Raw genomic sequence first — 21847 nt, forward strand, 5'->3', positions numbered from 1 at the left:
ATATTTAAGCTATGCTAAATCTAAAGTCACATTACTACCCTATATTGACGTATCTATATTTAAGCTATGCTAAATCTAAAGTTGGAAAGAGGTACTTGCCATTTTTCAGTCTATGCCTCTCTTTTGCACCCCCCCCCCCCAAATCCAGCCGCATAGAGTGGGTGTGGCTCCACTGGAACGAGTACCTGAAGGCCCACGAGGAGTTCCAAGCGTGGCTCGACAAGCTGCAGCGTGCCCTGGAGGCGGACCCGGAACTGCAGCCGGGAGTGCGCGAGAAGCTGTGGCAGGTGGACCATGCGCAGCTGACCCTCTGCGACATCCAGGCCCAGGCGCCGCTGCTGGAGAGGCTGCTGGACGAGGCCGCCGGCCTGCACAACCGCACCGAGGACCCCAGCGTGGACCCGGAGAAGCTGGAGGCCCTGCAGGAGGCCTACAGCGACGGACGGGACAAGGCTGAGGTGAGCTGACTGCTCCGCTCTACTGTCTGTGAATTAATGGAATGGTCCAGGGTACAGGCTCTGCAGAGGACCATTCTGGAATCAGAATTCTAAACATTCTAGAATATAAAAGTTCCAGCAGAGGTGGGATAGTTAGCACTGCATGTGCTTCTCAGCGAGTGTGTAATACAATCACCAAGCAATGCCTACATGAAAATCCCTACATAATGAATTTGCTAGACTCTCAGTTGCTTTCCCCAAGGGGTGAGAATAAATGCTGCATAATCTTCTCCTAAGATTATTATGAGTCTCCATTCCGTCTCCTTTCTCAGCGGTCTATTTGAAACACTTAATTTCGGTACTTCATCACATCATGCACAGCTAAATGAGGTGAAGGTTTTTACTCTGGGGAGAGGGTGCGGGTGTGGTCTATAATGCAGTGCTGTGGTTTCACTCTCTGCATAAGGGCAACTAAGGACACAAACTACAGCTCTGGAATGTACAGTATTTGCATTGTGTGAGTGTGGGTGCGTGTGTGTGCGTGTGTGAAACCTGTGTGAAAGTTGTGTAATTAAATACTGTTTAATGTGTGCGTGGTGTTGCAGGAGAGGTTGCTGTTGCTTCAGAAGAGAGCAGAGGATCACCAGCAGCACCAGGACTGTGTGAATAAGTTCCAAACATGGCTGCTGTCCAAGGAGGAGGAGGTCAGACACTTCAGCCAGCAGGCGGACAGCACAGAGAACAAGCTGCAGCTACTGCAGGTAAACCACACCTAGGGTTACACCTCTGAGGTGTGTGTGTGTGGTGTGTGTGGTGTTTGTGTGTGGTGTTTGTGTGTTGTGGTGTGGTGTGGTGTGGTGTGTGTGTCTTGGTGTCCTGTATGTGACACAGAAAAACATAAGAGCATAAATGGCATAATATTAGTAACAAGTGAAACATAAAAATAACATTGCTGGTTTTAGATAGTTAGTTAGATTACATTACATTGTTTTTTTATACACAATTAACAGACTCTCCCGCATATTGATAGCGGCTCCCTGACGCCCGCAAATTAGATCAAATCTCCCGGAATCTAGAGTGAGCGATCAAGAGCAAGATGCAGACCGCTGCGGTGCATCTGGAGTGAAGGCACACCCAGGGGAGAGAGAGAGAGAGGTGGTGCGGTGTGTCTGAGCCGATCAAAGACAGAGAGCATCCTGATTGGCCTGTTTCGCTAAATCAACCAATCAGTTTTCAGTGTAGGCGGCTTTTATGTCTTTTCTCCTAACTTAATTAATCAGTTCAGTAGAAACAGGAGCCGCCATGGTAGAGTCTGTGCCTCAAAAAAAGGAAAATGTAAGACCCATTTCAAAGTGTAGGCTACCCTTGTCTCATAAGAGTAAAACATAATGATGGACCTAGTCTTGCACGCTGCACTGTTTGTAAATAGTGACTTTAGCATTGCCCACAGCGGGTTAAATGATTGCAAAAGACATGTTGAGGTGAGTTTAACAAGTGTCAATTCATGTGCATATTATTCAGGCCTATAGCCTACTAGATGGCTAGTTGCCAAGGCTACATGAAAAGACCAAACTACCAAAATCTACATATTTTATTTTCACAATTTCTATCTATAGGCCTTCCTTATTTGTTGTACTGACATTATTGTATAGGCTAAAGTTTTTTTTTTTTGGGGGGGGGGGCTTCGTGATGCCTCCCTGAAATTACTTTTTGCAAGTTGGGATGTCTGAATTAAAACAGATTTACACTTTGTTGATCGGACACTGTGGGAAATGCTACCGCTAGCACAAGGAGTTGAAGGCCTTTCCTGTGTCTGTCTGAAATGAAAGACATTCCTGTTGACCTACTGAGTTGGAAGAGTCCATATGCCGTCTGTTGTTGTGTTTAACTCCACTGGACTTCACCTCTGGCCTTGCATGGCCTGCTTCTGCCGCTGTTGTCATACTGTTGGTCCGCTGCCCTCCCAGGAGCTCGAAACGAGCATCGCCAACGAGGAGCGGACTCTGCGCCACATCGAGAGCCTGGCGGAGTCCGTGAAGGCCAGCACGTCCCCGGCGGGGGCCGAGGAGGTGGCGCGGGAGACGGGCAGCCTGCGGGCGGCCTGGGAGCGTCTCCGGCTGGGCCTGCAGGAGGCCCGCGGCGGCCTCCACGACTCGCTGGACTCCCAGGGCCAGTACGAGGCCCGCTGCGGGCAGCTGCGCACGGGCATCGGGGAGCTGCGGGCGCTGGTGCAGAGGCTGGCCAGGGAGCTGGAGGGCAGCGACGGAGATCGGCAGCGGGAGCGGTCAGAGGAGCAGCTGGTGACCCAGTGGAGGAGGTGTACGGTGAGTGGATCCATGCTCGTGAGAAGCGAGCGTGTGTGTGTGTGTGTGTGTGTGTGTGTGTGTGTGTGTGTGAGAGAGAGAGAATGTCCTAACTAGATGCGATGCAATGCGATGTGTGTGTGTGTGTGTGAGAGAGAGAATGTCCTAACTAGATGCGATGCAATGCGATGTGTGTGTGTGTGTGTGTGTGTGTGTGTGTGTGTGTGTGTGTGTGAGAGAGAATGTCCTAACTAGATGCAATGTGATGTGTGTGTGTGTGTGTGTGTGCCGCGCGTGTGTGAATGTCCTAACTAGATGCGATGCGACATGGCCCTGTGCCTGTGCAGCAGATGCATCACCACGTTTTGTCGGACGCCCCATTTCTATTTTCTCTCTGTCGTGTATTATTCTGTCGCTTATCAGCTTGTTATTTTGCTATTTTGAACAAGAAATATGACACAACGACAGAGAGCCCTCAGTGCTACAGCTACAGTGGACGCTTGCATGCCGTTAAAATAAGTTGTACGCGTCTCACTGGCCCCGCCTTACTGCCAGGGGTTGCATACAGATTTTTGCAGTATGATAATTGTTTCCAAAAATTGTGTCTAACTGCTAGGATCTCACTGGCATTATGGTTAATATGATGTGCACAGTTTAGTGCGTCCCTGGTTGTCTCTAACTGCTAGGATCTCACCGCTGGTGTCTTATGGTTACTGTCAGATGACATTGTCTCACTATTGTGTCTCACTACTTCTGTTTGTGTGTGTGTGTGTGTGTGTGTGTGTGTGTGTGTGTGTGTGTGTGTGTGTGTGTGTGTGTGTCATAGCTAGTCTCATAATGCTGTTATCTCACGGCGTCATGGTCTTATGCTAGTTTATCATCATTACTGTCTCACTCTTTAGACACTGGTCCTGTTATGAATGACAGGCAAGGTGCAATATCTGTCAGCAACATTCTTTCATGTGCGGGTACTATAGCTATCGTGTGGCAACATTGAACTGATACATCGTAGCATACAATACACAGTATTCAGTGTTTCCCCTAGAAATTTTTCCAGCAGCGGTGCTAATACTTGGCGGGGGTTGTTGCGCTTTTCTTTTTTTTTTTTTATATCATACCTTTGTGTTTCTTTTGTGGACATTTTCAGCTTTCTTTTACATTATTGGTTAAAAATGATAGAAGAAAAATTAAATGGCACAACCCAGAAAAAGATTATTTACAATTTATTTAAATTTGTCTTAATGGCAAAGGCCACACCCAATCTCTTGAGCACTTAATTTTTCTGGGCTTTGAATTGAATTGAATTGTGGGGGGCCATTAATGCTGACACGCATGCACGTAGCCAGATGCTCTCCTTGTAGTCTAATTCTCAGTCCCAAAACAACAAACCCACGATAAAAAAAGTAAATACTCACTTTTCTTCTACATCACTCCCACAGTTACCATACAACTCACTCACAATTAACTCGAAAAGACCTAGGCTACTTGATTGAAGTGTGACCGTTCGTCTCACCGTCCAAGAGAACGCTGAAGTTATGAGAACATGTCTTTCTGATAAGAGAATGTAGGCTCCTATATGTCTAATGCCAGAACGTGAAAAAGGTCTGTTTGTGATCGCCTATTATAGCTAAGTGGACAGAATTTAGGCTATACATATATGCCAACATATGCTCATATTTCCTTTAACTATCAGACAGTTTAAACAGGCCTAGACCAGGGCTTAAAATTCATTTTTCAAAATGGGGGGGAATTCCCCCCTTAGGTTATTCATGTAGGGGGGATTTACACAATTTGGGGGGGGGGGGGTCGATTCTGATACCAAGTCAAGAATTGCGATTTCAATACTTCGATACTTTTTTAAAAAGTGTTTGATTTTGGGGCCCCCACCACCCTGACGTCATCAGTAATATATACTGTAGTGGGATCATTCACAACAGTGGACATCCTAGATTCTGCTTGACTCTCTCCACACACACAAACACACACTGAAAATGATAGCTTATGTGATATGTTTCTATCATATATTTTTGAATTCATATAGAGTGTATTTATTTAATAATGCATTTTTTAAAGTATAGCATTTTACTAGTAATTACTACTAGCTAAACATATTTAGTAATTTGAATGCCTCATATTGACGTTTAACCTATAACACTTAGGCATATCTTTAATGTGGTGTGTAGGTCCAATTGAGTGCACATTGGTGATGAGTAGGTGTAATTGAGTGCCTGTCACTTTAAGAAAATACCTGAGAGTAATTCTATGGAGTAATTAGCCCCCCTTCAACCTGACGGTTTTAGGCTGTAGTCGCTAGTGAATAAAAGTTGTGCATAGTGCGGTATGTGTATGCAAATCATTATGTTTTCTATGTCATTAGATACAATAAATGTTGACATGTCGAAGACAACCTTTCTGGGATCAAGTGTTGACGTGACCTGAGCTAGCAGGATAGTTACCAAGGAGCTCTTTCCAGATGTAAAAGTTTGCCATGGTAGCGTAGCCTATTTGCGTAAGCGCAAAGTGGTTCTCTCTCTCTCTCTCCGTGTGTGTGCGTGCGTCTGCATGAGGCTATGTTCAATTCAACTCGGTAGTTGATCAGTCCGGTCAATAGCACCGCATTCACGCCACTTAATGATTAGGCTATATTAACGTCATCAGACAGGCTGTAAAAGTGTATGCGGGAATTTCTCGCATTATGATGGCTAGAGTTGCGGGACTTGAACAAATTATGCGCAATACCCGCAATCCCGCAGTGAAATTTAAGCCCTGCTAGACTGTGTTCGCCTAGCTTTCCCATGCAAACATCAAAAGTAAAGTAAAAGTAAAAGTATTTGCATAATGATTTATTCTCTTAATATCTATATTCTAAAAGGAAAAATCAGTATGGGCTGTGGCATTTTAATTAAGCTAGTTTTAGGTTATACTCGACTAGATAGTTTTAAGTTAATGCAATTGTGCTTACCATCTGTGGCCCAACCCAATTCTGGTTATCTACTAGGGTGATCTGCTGAGTAATATCATTCAGCAAAACACGAGAGCCTGAAGTTTAACGGGGTAGACAAGGGAAACGTCGGGTGGATCGTAATGCCAATTATGCTGATTGAACAGAAAAGTTGCTGAGAAAGGTGTCTTTATGATTAAGTTCAGTTTCACTTGCGCAGACGATAGACATTGAATGAGCTCACGTTACTACCCCAATTGTAGGCTATGCATCTTTATTTAATCACACACAATTAAGGAATATTTCCTAATCTGGAAAATGTTACGTTTTTTCCGGCCACCGGTTCATTAATAGTCTACCATTCATTTGCCGCAAATGATCAGACGTGTGACAGAAGCATGGGCAGAGCCTGTAACTTCGCTGATCCGCGGATAGCAATCTCATCGGAGAGGAGGCCCTAACGCTGCAGATAAGACAGAGAAAGGCACAGAACACAGTTGCATGTACAGTGTAGCCATGGGTCTGGTGAATATAGCCTACCGAATGCAGATGGCTACAAGCTCACGCTTTGCCTGGTCTAGCCCAGAAGCTTATGTTTCTAAGAATGCACGTAGCGCTCCAGAATCTTTGGTAGCAACCCCTCGGAAACGTCTCTGAAAACGTGTTTGTCAGAGAGAAAAAAAAAACTGATCATAAAATGTATCGTAAAAAGGAACGATGGTGTTGTAGAAATGTAGCGGAGTAAAAGTACAGATAATTGCTGTAAAATGTAACGAAGTAAAAGTCAAAAGTATGCACTATAAATTTAAGTAAAGTACAAATACGTGGAAAATTTACTTAAGTACAGTAACGAAGTATTTGTACTTCGTTACATTCCACCACTGGCAAACATTACATATAGCCCTACGCTAACGTTACAAGTCTAGGCTACAATTAACGTTAAGACCATACACCTTGTAGCACATTGGTTTACTCTATTGCATTACTTACGTTTTAATAATTTGTCGTTGAATGTTGATGGAGGCTCATCTTTGGGAAATCAGCTCTCTGGATAAAATTGTCAGCCGGAGCAAGAGTTCTCAGAGTTGACGACACGGGGGTAAATCCAATCAGCAGAAAGAACCGCATCACAATAGTAGGCTAAATCGCAACACACTTTTTTCCCCCCATGTTAAATTAATTTCGGTAATCATGAATTGGTTTCTTTTATTTGATGTAGGCTAGGAGAGGAGGATGCATGTTTCACATTAGTGTCAATGTGTCAAAGCAGGCTTTGGATCAGAGGAATTGCTCAAGCTTAACATATGGCATAGGCTACAAGCGAATTCACGGCATACAAACAGCTTCGTGATGAAATATAACTAATATCATTTTTTATTGTCACCAGGCCTATAAGTAGGCTATTTATTGTGTAACCTACAAGTGAACGATGACACCATAGGCTACACTGTGGCGGAGCAAGACCCCATCAGTCGGATAGCTAAACAATGTAACCCTGTTCAGAAGGTAGGTTAGCCATATGGGCTGCAGACTTGTCTTTGGCTGGATGACACATCATGCCGCATATATGTCCTGAATAATGAGAGGCTAAGTGCAGATTTGATGCACTTAACTTACTCAAGACTTTCAGAAAACAATTTCGAGATGACTTTGGCCATTGTGCTTTTACAGTGTGTTAAGTGAATCTTGTGATATTATGTTGCAGCGGCGCTGAAAATCCAGCGGCGGCGCTGCGCCGCTGTTAAATACATTGTAGGGGAAACACTGGTATTTCCCATGGTGTTAAATGAGCAAATCAGTTTCGTGTAAGACTTTGCTCTTTACCCTTTACCCAAATGGGCCCTTAGTCTCGTAATAAAGGTCTCATTGCTAGTCTTGCACTGTTGGTGTCTTTCTGATGGTCTCCATGGTGATGTCTCAGGCTCAGTGTGTTCGCTCTAGCTCACTGTTAAGATCTCATGGGTCGTCTCACAGATAGGAGCTTGTGCCTTGGCTAACATCACTGCAAAAAATCCTAGAATTCAAAATCTAAGTGAGATAAATAAGCTTAAATCAAGTGAACATGTACTTATTTTTCTAATATTTGCTTATTACAAGACATTTTTGCACTTGATTTAATTTTTTTTGCCTTGTACTAAGTGAAAATCTTCTTGTTCTATTGGCGAATCTTGCCAGATAATTATGCTTATTTTAAGTAGTTATTTCCACAAAACAAGAAACTTTCACTTGCAAGATTTGCCGACAGAACAAAAAGATTTTCAGTTATAACAAGGTCAAAATCGGTGCAAAAAAACAATGTGCAACAGTGTCTTGTTATAAGCAAATATTAGAAAAATAAGTATATTCCCTTGATTTAAGCTTATTTATCTCACTTAGATTTTGAATTCTAGGATTTTTGTGCCACGGCTTTGGTGACATGGTGCCTCACAGATGCAGCATTCTCCTCATGCTGCTCTCTCAGTCGATCAATAGACATGGCAAGGGATGCATTTTATCTACATGTATTGCACATAATCAGTGCTGGAGGCTACCGTGTAGACCGTAAAGCAGAGATCTGACAAGCGCACCGAGGCACTCCTGTGAATTCTGCATTGCTCTGCTCTCCTCTCCCTTTCATGAGCTAAAGCTCTGTGTTGTCCCTGGGTTGTTACGGAGACCACTCTAGTCTAAAGCAGCTGAATTATTCATGGCACATGACGTTTTAACTTCCAGCCAGACCTGTACGTCTACAGATAAGGGGGGAAACTGCGCTTCATGAAAGGACCTGATAATAAGGCAGTTGGCCCAGGGTAATTAGATGAGGGACGTTGACTTAGTTTGAGTTTGTCCTTTGGACTCTCCTGTGGTCCTCTCGTTCTTTTCTCCTCATTCCCGCTCTGAGATGGGTCATCTTCAAGTAGCCACTCAGTATTGCAATAGGGTAGTTGTCACATTCTTTTCAGTCTTGGTCATCTTTAAAGCCATATGTAAGATTATAGCCAAAACTGGTACTGCAATCACTTTTAGAGATGCCGAAACACTACTGATTTTGTGATTAGTAGATAGGTGGAGGGTGGCGCATCAGGCCAAAACACAACATGACATGACAAAACACAACAACATCAGTTGAGGGCTGCAACTTCACTTTTTAAATGACAATATCCTGGCCGGACTACTGTTGTCAGTGATATAAGTATTTGAAATGAACATGATTTCTTAATGTCTAGTGACATATCAGGGCCATTTTATGATTAATTGAAATACATTTCTTACATGTGGTTCCTTTAACATGTCCTATTTTAGTTGGTCATCTTTAACATGTCCTATTTTAGTTTGTGTGTTGTTGATGCGCTTGAAGACTTTGAAGAACTGCAGGTTGGTCCAGCAAAAACAGTCACAGCTTACAATTTCAAATATATCACAAGACTACTCAGCAGTCATAAGTTGACATTAGACGACACAAATAAAAAATGAATTCAGTTAAACCATCAACTGTTCAGTTAAACCATGGTTTAACTGGTTTGATGCTTTTCTGCAGTTAATCCACCTCAAAGAACAATTGACTGTGATAAAAAATCACAACATTGTAAGACTGACCTCTGAAGGAATTCTAGATGTGGAGGAAGAAAGCTTAGTTCAAAAGACTACAAGACAATAAGTTCTTAACTTGGCTGATCTTTGATCTGAGGGCCGGAGCTGAAAGTAATTTACTCCCAGAGTCTTTTTGACAAAGGAATTCTTATTGTATTGTAATTCTTGTTCGTTCATGGTCCTCAGGGTGTGAGAAACACACTGATAGATGAGGAGCCTCGCGCTGAGCTGCTGAAGGACCGTCTCAAGGAGCTGATCCACTTGTCGCAGGACTGCAAGCCGCTGTCGGACGAGCTGCTGCTGGCCGTGAAGGAGTATCAGAGGTGAGGCCGCCGGAGCGAATCTACCCTCGAGAATAAATCTGACCCCATATGTATTCAAACGGTCTCCTCCTGTAATCACGCAACTCATCGGAACCCCATCAAGTTGGAGGTGGCTTCATGAATAATTCCGTCTTTATTACAACTTTTTTTTTATCATCACTTTCTTCTCTCTGTAGTTTTTCATCATTGGTGGATTACGAGGGGGAAAAAAGAAATCTCATGAAGGCACATAGAACTGGAGCATATTGTGTCCCTCTATCTCTCCCTTTTCTCAGCCAAGATTATTATTTTTTTTTATCATTTATTTAACCAGGGCTTGGCGGTTGAAAAGTCAGTTTCTCATTTCCAATTTTCATTTACTTATAATTTATTGGTGGTATATAATTTAATCTGTGTGGAAGCCTCCTGCAGTTAGAGAGGCAATAGGCCGAGCAAATCACTGAGCAGCCTTAGAACAGAGAGCCAGATTCAGCCTGGCCTGATGATGACACCACCGAAAAATACAATGTTTAAATACATCATGTTTAAATACATCATATTGAAGTGTCCAGCTGTGACAGATATACAATATTGAAAATATTCAGTTATGCCAAATCAGCCATGGCAGATCTGGAATATTAAAAAAAATTCAGGCCCGAAGTTAAATTTAAAAGCGTGTTTGTGTGCTTTGGCTGCTGGCTGTATTGTCCCTCTACTCACTTTCCTACTTCACCAGGACGTTCTCTTTCCCTCCGTATGTGCATTGTGTCAGTCATGACAAGTCGAAGAAAACAAATCACAATGTTCTCTTTCTCGCTCTCTTTCTTTCTCTCTCTTTCTCTCTCTCTCTATCCCCCTGTGTGTGTGTGTGTGTGTGATATTCTCTCTGCTGCAGTTTGAAAGGCCGGGCATTCCGCCTTTCCTCTGAGAGCGAAACAGGCCTGAGGCAGGTTCTCCAGGACCCCCTGCATGGCTTCAGTCAATGGAGCCAGATGGTGTCTCAAGTGCTGGAGGCGTCTGCCGAGGTGTCCGAGTTCTCCCACATTGCCCTGCTCGTGCAGAACATCGAGGTAAAACCGCCGAGGCCACTGTCTCACCACTAACTACTGTATAGTCCCACTGTAGAATGAATCCTGCAGACTTGAGGACAGTTGCTTGTTAAGTGCGTATTAATTAATAGCATGGGTGTTAGCATGTAATGCTAGCACCAGTCTTGATATACAGGGATGTATACAGGTTCATAACACAGCTTCAGTAAGAGTATGCATCCACAATGCCAACGAACACTGAACATTAATACAAAGTTTAGTTACAGACATGCCTCCTCGCTCATCTTTGTTGTAGCCTGGGCGATGGTGTTCTGGATCCATTCAGCCCTGCGTTAGCACATTTGTGTGAAGCCCAATCCCACACGAGATTTGAACCCATAGCTTTAGGAAAAGGAGGCAAGCGCTTGTGCTAGCATGGCGGATGGAGAGCATGGGCGCTAGCTTCTGCCACGGTGTCTTAGTGTTGGGGTGTGAGGTTTGCAGATCCAGAGCATGGGCGCTAGCTTCTGCCACGGTGTCTTAGTGTTGGGGTGTGAGGTTTGCCGATTCTACAGCTCTGCGTCTGAATCCATGTTAGCCATGGAGTTCCAGGCACAGTGGCAGTGTAAGTAGCAATATATGAAATGATTTGTTGAAAGCTGCTGTAATCTGCCAGTGGGTGCTACTCTTTGTATTCTGCTGATGTGAGCTCTCTGTCTGTGTGTGTTCCTGGTGTCTGCTGACTCAATCTCTCATTCAATTTGCCATTTCGTTTTTCTTTTTTTTTTTTTCTTTTTTTGCCCTTCCTTTTCTGCCCACGGTCAGTTAGCCTGTCTGTGGTGCCAACCTCTTTTGCAATCTGCTGTCTCTTTCTGTCTGACTCTCTCCGTCTCTCTCTCTCTCTCTCTCTCTCTCTCTCTCTTTCTTATTCTCACACTCACCCTCTCTCTCACGTCTTCCTAGCAATAATTCAAATTATAATGGGCTTAATTAGCTTATGACAGGCATATAGATCCCCTTTGCCAAAGCACTGTACATAGGTTGGCATTTAGCATTTTGCCTTTAATATGTAAATAAAGCTGTTTACAAATTGCATTGTATGTGTTTTTGGTGGATTTGCTCTAATAATTTAATATGTGCTCTTGATGTGCTTTTTCTTTCTTTCTTTCTTTGCCTCCTTCATTCCATCTCTTTCACTCTTTATATTATATTTGTCTTCTCTCCTACTTTCTGTCTGTCTCTTTCTCTCCATCTCTATATCCCTCTCTCCGTCTCACTCTTTCTCCTTCCCATCTTTTCTCCATTCTCCTCCCCTCTTTCTCTATCCATCTCTCTCTCTCCCCTTCCCTCTCTCTCTCCTTCCCTCTCTCCTCCTTCGTTCTCCTCGGTAGAAACTGTTGAAGCAGAGCCTGCAGCTGCAGGAGCGTCTGAGTCTGCTGCAGGTGAAGCGGGACCTGCTGGGCTGCGTGTTCGGGCCCGAGGCGGCCGAGGGCCTGCTGTCCGAGCTCAGCGCCAACGTGCGCCGCCGTGAGCTCCTGCACAGCCAGCTGCTGCAGCGCAAGAGCCGCCTCCAGGTACCCCAGCCAGCACAAACGCAACGCACCGCACCGCACAACACCGCTCACGACTGCCCTCATCGCAAAGGGCCCATAACAACGCCATTTAACCCCACCGCAACCTGCATGGGGGCCATAACAACCCCCTTCAGCACCACCACAACCCGCATTGGGGCTATAACAACCCCCTTCAGCACCACCGCACAACAACAGCCCATAGGGATGTTGGTCTCACAAAGCAGGGTAGAGGTGGCAAAATAGGACAGAAGTAACTCAGACAAACTCATAATAACTGCAGTAAGGGAAGTATTCAGGTCAGCTTTTACACTGTCCATAGCATAGCTACACTGTGCTACACTCTCTATAGCATAGCTACACTGTGCTACACTGTCCATAGCATAGCTACACTGTGCTACACTCTCCATAGTATAGCTACACTGTCCATAGTATACACTGTGCTATTGTCCATAGTATAGCTACACTGTCCATAGCATAGCTACACTGTGCTACACTGTCCATAGCATAGCTACACTGTGCTACACTCTCCATAGTATAGCTACACTGTCCATAGTATACACTGTGCTATTGTCCATAGTATAGCTACACTGTCCATAGCATAGCTACACTGTGCTACACTGTCCATAGCATAGCTACACTGTGCTACACTCTCCATAGTATAGCTACACTGTCCATAGTATACACTGTGCTATTGTCCATAGTATAGCTACACTGTCCATAGCATAGCTACACTGTGCTACACTCTCCATAGTATAGCTACACTGTCCATAGTATACACTGTGCTATTGTCCATAGTATAGCTGGGTGATTCTTCAATTGGGGGCAATTTTGCCATCTCAAATTTTAAATTATAAAATCAGGAAAAATTTGGTTTAAATTATGCCAGGACAATGCTTACATACTTTAATATGAAGGTATAATGCTGGCCACAACCAAGTTTAAATATATTTAAAATAATTTATATTTATTTGCCAACTGGCATTACAAAATGTCATTCCCATCACAACATCAAAAACTCGAAAATTAAATAAAATGATCTAACAAGGAGATCATTTAAACTCATTCATGTTGTAAACATTGTTAACCATCAACAATAAGTATAAATTCAAAATGTTCACATTCAGCAAATTACATATATTTTGATATTCTCACCATCAAAATGTGATTTTCTGTGTTCAACAAAGTACACTTTTGTTTAATTTCTGGAAAAGTAGTTTTAGATATTTTTCTTTGAATATGTGGATAAGTATTTCATTAAGCTTTTCATGTAGCAGCTCAATATTGACGATAAAGCTATTTTTAAAGTATTTCTACTGTAAATTAAGTAACGTGGCGGTAATGACATGTTGTTCTGGTAATGACAAGCAATGAAAAAATGGGAATGTTTGAATAGACAAAAATAGGGACAAAACTAAACCAGAAACCTCTAAAAAAAATTCTAGAGAATCACATGAAACAATGGCATAAAACAGCAGAAAATATAAAAATACAGACCATAACTATATTGAGATTATTACCGGTAGGAAAAAAATGGCATGGTTTAACAATGCATATTTCAGGCCTAAAATGAAACCTCCTTGAAATATGGATTATTTATGTTTTTTTTTCTTTTTGTTGTTTAATCTGCATCCCTAGGAAGATACAAATAAATGTTTCATGGCAACTGGTCATTGACAATTCTTACGTATACTTCCAATGTTAAATGCGTGCTAGAGTGGACATCTGTAAAAGTTAAGGTTAAGTCAGTATAAGGTTAAATATTTGCATAAAATATTTGTAGGCCTAGCATTTATTATTGTTCCTTGACTGACAGAAAAAAGAGGTCATCCTATACTTTTCCCCTGTATTCTCCAGACCTTTCTGCTAATGTCTTGGCAGTCATGCTGGTTGAAAAAAAAAATAGGGTAAATTAGTTTTAGGAAGTAAGGTATCTCACTTGAGTTTCATTGCAACATCACACCATTAGGCTTCTTTAGCTTAATTTCTAAACAGATGATAAAATATAGATGGTGAAACAGAAAACGTGTCATTACCGCCATCACCATCACAACAAGTTTTGTGTTGGTAATGACGGTTGCGGTAATGACATTTTTCATCTTATTTCAGGAAAAAAGATGCTAGGTCATGGATTTGCTAACATCATTCATCAGCTAGTACAACATGAACTTTAAATACACATAAATAATGTGAATATTTAATTTTTTTCATAAAAATATTGCTGCAACAGCATTTATAGTAATGACGTTGAATAATCAGATATCACTCTTCTCTCATGGCTGACCTGTGCTTCCCTGTCACTTCATTTCCATGGTTACAGCACAAACAAGTCTTATCCTAAAATAGTAGTAATCATAGACTGTCGCGGTAATGACGATATTGTTGGGGGACAATACTAAATTGTTAAAAATATTCACAAATTGTATAGATGTGAACCAAAATAATGCATAAAATGCATTTTTAAGTTACTATTTAAACATATTGTAACAATTTGATAGCGACACACACAGTTGTCCAATCAAAAGGTTTATTAGCTGAGAACGAGAGCAGGGACACAGACACAGAACACAATACACACGGGGCAGGTCAAGTACACACACACGCTACACATACAGGGGAGGACGCAGCCCCCCACACAAAGAGGATCACACACGAGGGAGAACTAAAAGGGAAACATGTTACAATAAAGACGCTAACATTACACTCAAAACTAAGGAGAAATACAGACATAAACCCCAAATGTTCACCCCCGTATCCTAGCATGCCCTGCGTGGGAGAACGCTACGCAATGTCTTGTGCGCCGACGTTACAATATGTTGTGATTTTTTAATGAAATGATAACATTTTAATCACATTTTAAGAGCAGAAAAGTTTGAAAGTCTGGGTTGGGGACAAGGCCTAAGTAGCCAAATATTGGTGTTAAAAACAGTTTTAAAAATATAAATCATAAAGATTTTAGTGTATTACTTTTTTGGTGGTGCAATAAACATTATTTGAAATAACTAAACTATTTATTTTGTAATATAGTATTTCTAACATGAATTTATAACCTGGGGACATAAAAGTTCCCCTAATTGAAGAATGACCCAGCTACACTGTCCATAGCATAGCTACACTGTCCATAGTATACACTGTGCTATTGTCCATAGTATAGCTACACTGTCCATAGCATAGCTACACTGTGCTACACTGTCCATAGCATAGCTACAGTGTCCATAGCATAGCTACAGTGTCCATAGCATAGCTACACTGTCCATAGCATAGCTACACTGTGCTACACTCTCCATGGTATAGCTACACTATGCTACACTCTCCATGGTATAGCTACACTGTCCATAGTATACACTGTGCTACACTCTTTATAGCATAGCTACACTGTGCTACACTGTCCATAGCATAGCTACACTGTGCTACACTCTCCATGGTATAGCTACACTGTCCATAGTATACACTGTGCTATTGTCCATAGTATAGCTACACTGTCCATAGCATAGCTACACTGTGCTACACTGTCCATAGCATAGCTACACTGTCCATAGTATAGCTACACTGTGCTATTGTCCATAGTATAGCTACACTGTGCTACACTCTCCATAGCATAGCTACACTGTGCTAATGTAGAGCTTGAAATGCTCAGTGATTAAGGTTCTGATAAGCTTTAACTATGTACCATAGTGATTACTGTGTAATGGTAGACTCAATACTGTGTCCTACAGTAGCGTACAATACTAAACTGTAATGATCTTGCAGACTCAGACGCAAAGTGAGGATGTATCTAGGTTGGCACTGGCCTCTATAAGCAGATGTGAAACGGGGGGGTTAGTGTAGAGAGGACACCATCATATGCTTACCTTCAACTTAAGAAGGAAACCACAAGATCTTCAAAGAGATATTCTGACTACATAGAACATAACACTTAAAAATGAAACATGACATACAATTCCACTGTCATTCTCATCAACATAAACAGGAAAGACACACACTATATAAGAATGCATTGATCTCTGGCCATATTGGTCAAGCATGCCAAGAGGAATGTAGTAATAATGATCCAGAAGCAGGCAAACTCATTATAGTTGTGCTGTAGAAACTCATTAAATGCATCTTTATATAACACTGTGCTTGTTAGAGTGTAGCTATATTAATTACAGCATAAAAAGACCATGATTATCACCTGAATCATCCACTTTATCCCCCAGTGTGTTAAGCACTGATTTTGCATGCCAGATTGAACACCGCAAAATAATATAATTCAAAGAAAATAGAGACAGACTGATCAGAGATGTTACAATATTCAACTTATTCAATTCAACTTTACAATACAGTCTTTCTTACAGTTTAGGTGTACAAGGTTCCCACAGGTCATGGAATTTCTGGAATATCATAGAATTTTAGAAAGTCTAATCCTAGTCATAGTCATGGAATTTTTTCATTTTTTGGGGCAAATTCATGGAATATCAGAACATTTTGTTGTTGCAGTTTACTTGCCAAAATACATTAATACAAATATATTTCCATGCAGAATTTGTTTGTATCTGCTAATTAGCTTTACTGCTTGCTTGAGTAGCCCAACTGTTTTTATTCAATGCCTATTTATCTCCCGCTGTAAATAAGTAAAAGATTCTTGATCGATAAGCAGGTGCTCTGAAATCATTGGTCATTTTTTTTCTTCTTTTTTGTTAGAGAAAGTCTAGGAAAAGTAAAATTTTTACATTTGACTGAGTGGGAACCCTGGATGTACTGCTGTGTGGTTATGTAATGACGCTGCGGTAACAGCTGATAAGATGAGGATTATGTGTGCTGTAATGGCGAGGGCGCAGGTGGTAAGAGACTTAGAGCAATACTACCAGGTCACCCACTCCATCCTGTAGTAGTCCCCCGTATTATGCATTAGTCTTTGGCCATTGATCCAGCAATTAAGATTGATTTGAATGCAAAATGCATTAGACTTTCATTCAGCTCAGCCTTTGGCTCCACTGAAGTAGCCATCAGCCATCAGCCTTGAATTTCCCCTTGGGGATTAATAAAGTATCTATCGATCTATCGATCTATCGATCTATCTATCTATCTATCTATCTATCTATCTATCTATCTATCTATCTAACACAGTGTAAACATTTGGGAACAAAGAGTATCAGCACATTATAGCCCCACTCGCATATAGAGGAGACTAGCGATGAGAGACCATAGGATGAGAGGCCATAGGATGAGAGGCCATAGGATGAGAGGCCATAGGATGAGAGGCCATAGGATGAGAGGCCATAGGATGAGAGGCCATAGGATGAGAGACCATAGGATGTTAGTGTAGCTCAGCGGTCAGAGGCAACATAACCACTGGCGAAGCAAACGGCCGCTGGGAATGCAGCTGCAGCTTAAGACTGAAGAGTCACTCTGGTTCTGTGGCTTCATTAAAGGTCTCATCTCATGGTTTCTTCATTAATGTTGCAGTGGTCTGTAGTATTGATGAATGCCCTGTGAGCCGGTTTTGGTGGAAAAAATGCTGTCCTGCGTCTGTTTCATGCTGTTCTAGTTTGGTGGGGAAGGTGGGCGGGGAGGAACGACTGGATTTCGCCTCTAGTCATGAATATTAATGACATGCTAATGAATTCCCTCTGATTGGCTAACAGTACTGTGACGCTTTCTCAGTGCGTCCTCATCCGATTCTGCCTGTGCTATGCTCCATATTCAACTTTACAGTGCTAAAACCTGGCTAAAACTCGAGTCAAAACTGTTGCACAAAATGTCTTCGGAGATACAACTTCATGTGTTTGATCCTAGTATTCGAGTAGGAAGAAGAACCGCTTCCTGATCGTTTGTCTGTGAACGTTGGTTTAATAGAATGGTAACAATTGCCTGTCAACTTAAAAACGTTTGTGACAATCGTCATCTTGCTTTTCAAGTAATAAACAGTTGGAAACGTTTTAAAATAAAGACCTATTTCTTTACACAGTCAAAAGTCTTTGCAATCTTCCTAGTAGATATTTTACTTCACAACACAGGTAAGCACCCTAAATGCAGTTCAGCCACTGACCTAGCCTGCTAATGCTATCGGAATAGCTAGATAGTTATGGTTTGAATTCCATGATACTATCATTGAAAGACCACTTGGTCATAGCCCAATATATAGATAGATCTAAATGCAAACACTTACCTAGCTATATTTTGCTGGAATTGTACCAGAATGCCTACAGAAGCAGAGAATGTGTGCTGCAAGACTTCTCGGTAATGAGAACTATGGCTTTGATAGCCTGACATTGGCAGAGGTTAGCCTACTCAAGTTGTTTTCTGTCACGATGACAGAAAAGTAGCCTACTATAGGAATCTTATAGTATTTTGGGACTAAATATTACAGTAATCTTATAGGAATACTATAGTATTTGGACATACTATAGGTACTATAAGACTACTATATAATATCCTGTAACCGCTATAGTTTTTCTAGAGTTATTAGTAGTACTTCTACAGGATGTCCCAATTATTCCTATAAGATTACTATAATATTTTGTCCCAAATACTATAAGATTCCTATACTACTTTTTCGTAAGGGGATTGCTCATGTGGTTAGAAAAATGGGCAACACCAGTACCCCTGTTGTCTGTATGACCCTGTACCCAGGATTAGAACCAGTCTGCCTTAACATAATGTACTCCCTTCAAAATGCACTAAACATTCGACTATGACGACTATGGCCCTCTGTGAGACAGAAGATATGAAAGGTAAGATAAACCTTTAGGGACAAAAACTGATGAAACTCCTAAAACAAATATACAAAACAGGTCAATTGTCTATAAACAACTTTATTATATTTACATACAGCAGTGGTACTCAAAGTGTGGTCCGCAAGCTCTCTCAAGTGTTCCACAAGTAGATGTGGTAAAATATAATAGATGAGTTGTTTGCAATATTGAACCAACTTGTATGTAAATCCAAACAGTTCTGCAACACTGATGTAACCTATGCCAGTTTAAATCATACGAATCCTCTGACACCATAAGCAAGGTGCAAAGACAATAAGCAAGGTGGTTCAGTAAGAAGGCCTATTGTGTAATATACTGTTGAAGTAGGTCTACTGTTTTTTTTTTTTTTGCTAGGTGGTCCGTGAAACACTGACAAATAGTAATATTGCAGTCTATTAAAATAATGCAAACACAAAACAAGAACATCCAAACTATGCACAGAATTAACAATGTCCTCTTTTTGCCAGATGATGCAGACATCTGGCCTACAGATCCTTTGTAAGATAGTGCTGGGATTATTTAGGAAAAAGGTCTGAGTTGTTGTTTCGGGCTTGTATTGTCCTGGGATCCGAAGGACAACACGAAAACACATTCGTTGGCTGTGATGATTTTATTACATTGGCTGGGCCATAGGTGGAGCCATCAGGTGTTTTTGTGGAGATGTCGCTTCATCCTCCTCCTCCTCTTGATCAAACCCGAGGTCTTCTAGCTGGCCTTGGATGAACAGGCTTGATGGCAGTAGAGGTAGCAGGCCCCCATGCCCATGGTGTATCCGGTGCTTTGTATCAATACTCATACTATTCTGTTTGGGTACCTAAAGTAAATAAATGTGTATTACTGTCAAGTTACAAGATACTAATAGTACACAGGACATTCACTATCTCACAAAACTGTACTGGCACAATGGAAACAAAAATATTTTAGTGACTGTGGTAAGGTGTATGATGTACTAAGTAGTACACCCACAAGAAGACATTCGGTAATATCAATTTATCTGTTATGCAATTCATGGTTTCATCAGGTCCATTTACAGGGTGTATTAATCAAGCACCATGCAGTCTGCATTCATAATCGAGGTGCTTGATTTTATACACCTGTGGAAAGTGACCTGAAGAAACCCATGAATTGACTTTCCAAAACAGTGTGTAAATAGTGTGTAAATAGTGTAAAGTGTAAATACCTGAGCTCTAGTGATAGCAACTTAGCCTAATAGTGCAGGGGTATTGTGTTTTTGATTTTCCCTGTTTAGACTAGAACAATACCCGTACTTAGTTGAGCATAAAATATTGTTGCTAATATTATTATTTGTGGTTTAACGCTTAGGTTAGAAGATTATAGGTTCAACAAGCTAAATCTCTGGGTGGTGTGGTCAGTTTCTTATGAGTATAGCTACACCAGGCACGTAACTGAAGCATTCCGTTCGCGTTATGTACTGCAACAATTAGCTTCCAATAGGCCTAATCAATGGAAGTAGCTACACCTGGCGTGTTAGTGGCCTGTAGGCTACGTTCGGGAAAATAGACCATTCCTCTAATGGATTTTACCAGAGCCCTTCCTATTAGGCATTCTCTGAATTTACACGTTTCGAATATAACACTTCAGTTACGTGCCTGGTGTAGCTTCCTGTAATATAGGCTAGCCTAAGCCTAGCTTGTACCCTTTTCATGCATGCTAACGTGAAGAATATGAACATGCTATTTTGTAACAGACGTTAGGTGGAAAAGTTTGTTTGTACTTACAGCCTGTGAGCTGGTGGTCGATCGTCATGACGGTACAGAACCAGGTTTTCAGAACATCGATGCAAAACCACTTTCTAAGGCAGTGAGTGTGGTCGAAATGATTGGAACACAGAACTAATGTTGCACTACTTCGGTGGTGGTGTTCCAACGATAAATCCGAACCATTTCTTTCTCAACTCATGTTTCTAAGGCAAGACATGCAACATTGATGTGTTATTGCCAAAACAATAAAACAGGCACGATTTTTTTTCCCGCCATGTTGGCAACTTGCTGTTAACTCCTACTAGCTGCAGAGACAATCCCCTAGCCGCAAAATCTTCCAGTCTTCCTGTAGGCGGTCACAAGCCAAGGTGGGCGAGGCCATGAATAGTCAGTTTCCTTCAAGGCCATTGGGAAGGGCTCTTTCTGATTCGCTTGTTTTTCCGTATTTTCTTTCATTGGCTAATGCTGGCAATGGGGGTAGAAGATCATTTTCACGTGCAGCATGCATATGCAACTTGGAGTGAGCTATAGTATTTCGAAAGTAACAAGTTTTAAACGGTTTCTCAGTGACCTTTAAGAACTAACGTTGTCTCATGGTAACGTTCCAGAAATAGAAATGATAGATAGCCCTCATTATGGGTGTCCCAGAAGGTGCCCTGGAAACAATGATGCAGGTTGAGTCTGCTTAGACGCTCGGTGACGGCGACAGTTTCACGTCAGTGGCATTGTCGGCTTCTGGCCTTAGGAGGGTGAGGGATAATAGCACTTGATGGGTTAACTGAACTATTTAACCTTTGAATCACCAGCTCGACTCCGGGAGTCATTATCTGTTAATCAGCTGTCATTTCAGACCTACTATATTATAATGGGGAGTTGTGAAGATAATCAGACAACCCTCTAAGGCTTGGTATTGTTCTATACACTGGCGATTTTAACACGGCAATGCAGCTTGACTCATAATCACTTTTTAAATTATGGATTGAGTAGTCGAGAGCTCTCCTTATCTATATTTCAATGTAAAAATATCAATATCTTCATTTAAACCCCTGCAAGCTTAGTCCTGCTGTATGGATAAATTATTCTCTAACAATAAAGCTTCAAGGAGGCATTTTAACTGTTTGATGTTATTTGGCAATAGAAAGATGCTGTATTCAGTCCCTCAGTCTCTCAAAGGGGAGATACATATTTAGTCCATGCTCGTGAAGGGCAATTGTAGTCTGTAGTCTGTAGCAAGATG

The 21847-nt window shown here is 41.7% G+C and overlaps 1 protein-coding gene across 1 annotated transcript in view; it reads left to right on the forward strand.

The window, feature by feature from the left end:
* The window catches only part of syne3 (spectrin repeat containing, nuclear envelope family member 3), a 38206-nt gene that overhangs the window by 4963 nt on the left and 11396 nt on the right, over positions 1 to 21847 (forward strand). Inside the window, exons 4-9 of the mRNA XM_048228260.1 lie at positions 149 to 458; positions 1043 to 1198; positions 2405 to 2761; positions 9438 to 9574; positions 10449 to 10623; positions 11973 to 12155. Of these exons, the coding sequence (XP_048084217.1) occupies positions 149 to 458; positions 1043 to 1198; positions 2405 to 2761; positions 9438 to 9574; positions 10449 to 10623; positions 11973 to 12155 (1318 nt within the window). The remainder of the gene's footprint in view (positions 1 to 148; positions 459 to 1042; positions 1199 to 2404; positions 2762 to 9437; positions 9575 to 10448; positions 10624 to 11972; positions 12156 to 21847) is intronic.

The sequence above is a fragment of the Alosa alosa genome, chromosome 19 (assembly GCF_017589495.1).
Source record: "Alosa alosa isolate M-15738 ecotype Scorff River chromosome 19, AALO_Geno_1.1, whole genome shotgun sequence".
NCBI classification, from domain to species: Eukaryota; Metazoa; Chordata; class Actinopteri; order Clupeiformes; family Clupeidae; genus Alosa; species Alosa alosa.